This window comes from Cynara cardunculus, assembly GCF_001531365.2.
Source record: "Cynara cardunculus var. scolymus isolate 2C chromosome LG 13, CcrdV1, whole genome shotgun sequence".
NCBI classification, from domain to species: domain Eukaryota; kingdom Viridiplantae; phylum Streptophyta; class Magnoliopsida; order Asterales; family Asteraceae; genus Cynara; species Cynara cardunculus.
This window is the reverse complement of record NC_037540.1, coordinates 12,678,419-12,682,611: the sequence shown is the minus strand read 5'-3', so window position 1 is coordinate 12,682,611 and position 4,193 is coordinate 12,678,419. Positions and strand designations below refer to the sequence as shown.

Sequence of the window (4,193 nt, the reverse complement as noted above, 5' to 3'; positions counted from 1 at the left end):
CGAAAGCTTAAACCTGCATAATTCAAGATTGAAATGTTTGCTTGTGTGACGATTCTTAAATAAACACTAATTCTATTCCATTCGCCTACTAACCGTTCGAGCACTGATTTTCCCTCCTTGTACTTTTGGTTCTTCTCATGAGCAGTTTCCTGAAATAGACCAAACCAAATCAAACCCTAAAACGTAAGTGATAAGAACTTTTGGAACAAGTGATAGGACAGCACAAAAACCTGTTGTACCATATTTGGTGTGTACACTGGGAGGGACAAAATTGCTTTTTTTGGCCCACTCAAATAGGTGGAATAAGATAAGGGAGAAAGACAAGATTTGTAAATTACTATACCACTCATGTCAAATTAAAATCCTAAAACCTTCTGCAATTCTTTTATCTGCCTATCTTACTCTCGTCCATCCAGTCCAGTCCAATCATATCCTGTATGTGTAGCAAATGCACACCGAAACAAGGTGGGCAAGTGTGTGTGTGTGTGTGTAGTTGACCATAAATCCTGAACTTATATTACCATTTGTCTATCTATATCCGATTTAGGAATCCCATTTGAATAAATGGGATCTAAAATCACACATTTTATTTCTTCACACAATATATAAATATAACCAAACGAACCCAGTATATAAACATAACACAACATCTAAATGCAAACCGTAAAATGATGAAAACCGAAAGCCTAGAGATCTTACATAAGTCCATCCGACAATTGATCCACATTTGACACAGAAAATGTCTGCAACTGTGTGTAATCCTGTCATCATCAATCTATCTTCCTTCACTCCAACTGTGACATTTGATCTGTCAAACATGACAAAGTTGTAATCTAACACAACACTATTTGAATCCATATGTATGCACAAAGATTGAATCCAAGATACAAACCAATGTTCCATTCCTTTATATCATTTTCTTCCACTCTCTGTTTTCCGTTTTGTACCTCATCTTAATTTCTTTTTACATCAACTTCCACACCGTATTATTGGACCCCGCAAAATGGATAAACTGGTCATTGAACTTTATGGATTTTCCGTTTCCATAAAATCATTAATCACATATTCTGATTCCCACAGACATACCATTATATCATTTCCGTGCAATTGTCATTCAAATTAACATCTTAAATTCAAGGTTGGAAGAATGATAGCACAGAGTAGTACAAAAACTTGGTGTCCCACGCTTGGTCCAACATGAGGCTGGGACGGGACCTGCAATGTATGGGACAGAATGATAGTTTTTCTGTCCCACCAAAATAAGTGGAACAAAAATCGGGAAGAAGGGACAAAGTTCATAAATTTCTAAATTACTCATATCAAATTAAAATCCAAAAACAGTACAGAATTCTTTCACCCGTTTTCTCACTCTCGCCCATCCAGTTCTTTTTGTCTTGTTCAATCCTGTCCACATACCAAAAGCACCCTAAAGCATAGGTTGCTACCATTTGACACTTAGGACTTTGGCATCCCACCTCATTTGGAAAGGAAATGATATAATTGATGTTACTATGCAAATCTACATAGATGATTGAGATTGAATGGTCATGGAAACAATCAAACAACCTCTTTACAAAAAAATGCACCAGGTATGTAGACTTCCCCACTTCCCCCTGTGCCCCCCTAGCACTCGTAAACCAAACAAGAAGTTCAAACTCCCTCACTTAAATTTCTGACAGCCTCATCATGCCTCAACAAAAATAAATAAAAAATTCTAGAAGCATTATGCACAAAAGATGCATGGATCCAACCCTAAGAGTAAGAAGTCATCACTCTCATACTTCCAAGCTAACACGCGTAACATCCAAATCAATCAGATCAATCGAAAGTTATTGGTGGTTCACAAGCTATGGACTTACAAAAGGCTCTTAATTCACATCCACAGTTATGCCAAACATGATGTTACTGAGCAACAAATTCAGATACAATGCATACTTGGGATAACATAAAAGAACCCATGTTCAATGGTTTCTAATTCTTTTTTCATAACTGTTGATGTCCGACCAGTTTATGGACATCTCGACTAATTGTATGGGGCCTTGAAGTTAACAGGAGGGAAAACCTCCTGTGGCCCATAGGGGACTTGAACAAGTGATCAATTGGGAGTAAGCCCATGCCCTGATTAGTTTCTAATTCTTAAAACTTGATAGAAATGAAAAGTAGCAGCCACATTGTCAAGAAACCATGTAAAATAAATCGAAAATAAACAACATTTAGGACACAGAAGTAATGAAAACTTACACCTTACTGAAGAGATAAGCCTTCCCGTGCTTGCAATGAAAGGACTGCAAAAAAGCCATAGGGTAAACCCCCAATCAGCAAATATCTCTAGATCAAACAAATTGATTCAGCAAAGAAAACCTAAAAAATTGCCCTAGAAACACACCAACTAGCAAATGTAGATATCCGATTTCAATCATATAGAAACACAAACCGTTCAATCTCAACAAGGAGTTGTTTGCGAAGGTTTTTAGGTCAAATCAATGTGAATACCAATTCTTAATTCTAATTGTTTTTTCAACTTCAATCCAATAAGTGTTTTAAGAACATCATCACATGGAGATTTTGCATAAAAATTGAAAATCAAAATAAGAAATCAAACAACTTTCTATAGACCTCTGAAAATGGATCGGCGGAATGAATCGGAAATAGGAGATGAGGATTGGAAGAACTCAACTGACCTTTGAAACAATGTCGTCGCAAAGAGCAAGATGGGTTTTACAGTGCTTACAACTGTAAATCTTCCCCTCCAATGTTACTAGAAACAATCGGCCCATTGAAGAAGATGTGAAAAGTGAGCAAGAAGGACAGTCTTGAGAAGATTCAATCAACAACAAATCCACGCAATCTGACCCCAGTAATCTTTTTGTTGCAATAATGGACCCCATCTTCATCATTTTCTGTTCTCTCAGAAGTACAACTTATCATGCAAAGAGTACAACTCTCAAAATAAAGGGTACCACCGGTTTCATTGGGTTTCTCAAGAATATTCATCTATTGGGATTGCTTATGAAAATAACTTATTGATTTATTCTGGTGTGATATCGATAAGTATTTTTGAGTATTTGAATAAACAATTTATACTAGTGTCGAACCGGTAATAAGAATTTTTTAAAGAAGTTAAACTCTTCTAACTTATAATAAGTTGATAAGTACTTTTATAAAAAAACATAAGTTGTTTTAAATAAGCAATCATAAACGCCCTCTTAATACAACGAATCTGGTAAATTGATATTTTAATATAATCGATATTTAAATAAGAAAACATTACATAATCCAAATAATATTGTTAAATTAATAAATAATTAAGCTTCTTTTCTTATTTTCATAAAACACAATAATGAGGCCTTCATCTTGGTTTTTTTTCACTCATATGATACGATAAAAGCACGAGATGCACGTGCCGAAGGTGGTGGGTGGATTTCTTTCCTTTGTTATCTATACTATATTATAAAGTATTTGGTAAAAACTTTTAAAAATCATTTTTTATATATGAAGTACTGTTTATTGATGTATATTACCTAAAATTTAAATTACAAGTAAATTGTGCATAAGTACAACTTATTAAAGTTTCATATTTTAATTTGTGTAACTAACTATGGATAAACATAATCAAATATTGGATAAATATCTCATTTTAAATATAAAAAATCTAAAATATAATTAAGATAATTTTTGAGTTATAACAAAATAATTTAGTTATTATCGTTATAAAAATTATGTTATTAAACTTAAATTAAATTAGTTCGTTACTAAACCTAAATTAAATTACAATACAAAATTTGAATTAAGGAAATTAAACCAAAAACAAGAATAAAACCACATAAAACCGTATTATATCGACATAAAAAAAAAGAATAAAACGAAATATTGAAATCGAAATGTGTCTCGATGCATTGCACGAGTACTCTTCTAATAAATAGATTATACTTGTCACAAAAAATTACATCATATATAATTCAATTAAAAGAGTGAATTCTTTTTTGTCTCTTTATGGTTGTTTTTGGGTTTTCGTTCCTATAATTTGGAAGGAAAATACCTAACTTATTCATTTTTTTGGTTTTGAATCCTTAAAATGATCTCTCTCATTAGCATTGTTAGAAGATGCTCATTAAGTGCATCATATAAAGAGCATATGACGTACTTAACGGAGCATCATTTAACAGTGTTAATAAGAGAGACCATTTTAGACT

The 4,193-nt window shown here is 33.1% G+C and overlaps 1 protein-coding gene across 1 annotated transcript; it reads right to left on the bottom strand.

The window, feature by feature from the left end:
• On the bottom strand, nucleotides 1-2,845 carry LOC112524781 (protein yippee-like; the record flags this gene model as incomplete). The annotated part of the gene is made up of 5 exons (XM_025134733.1): nucleotides 2,682-2,845; nucleotides 2,242-2,285; nucleotides 700-808; nucleotides 94-149; nucleotides 1-13 (listed from the first exon to the last, which is right to left on the bottom strand). Coding segments are annotated over exons 1-5 (318 nt in total), but the record flags the coding sequence as incomplete, so codon positions are not given.
• Between the last annotated feature and the right edge of the window lie 1,348 nt (nucleotides 2,846-4,193).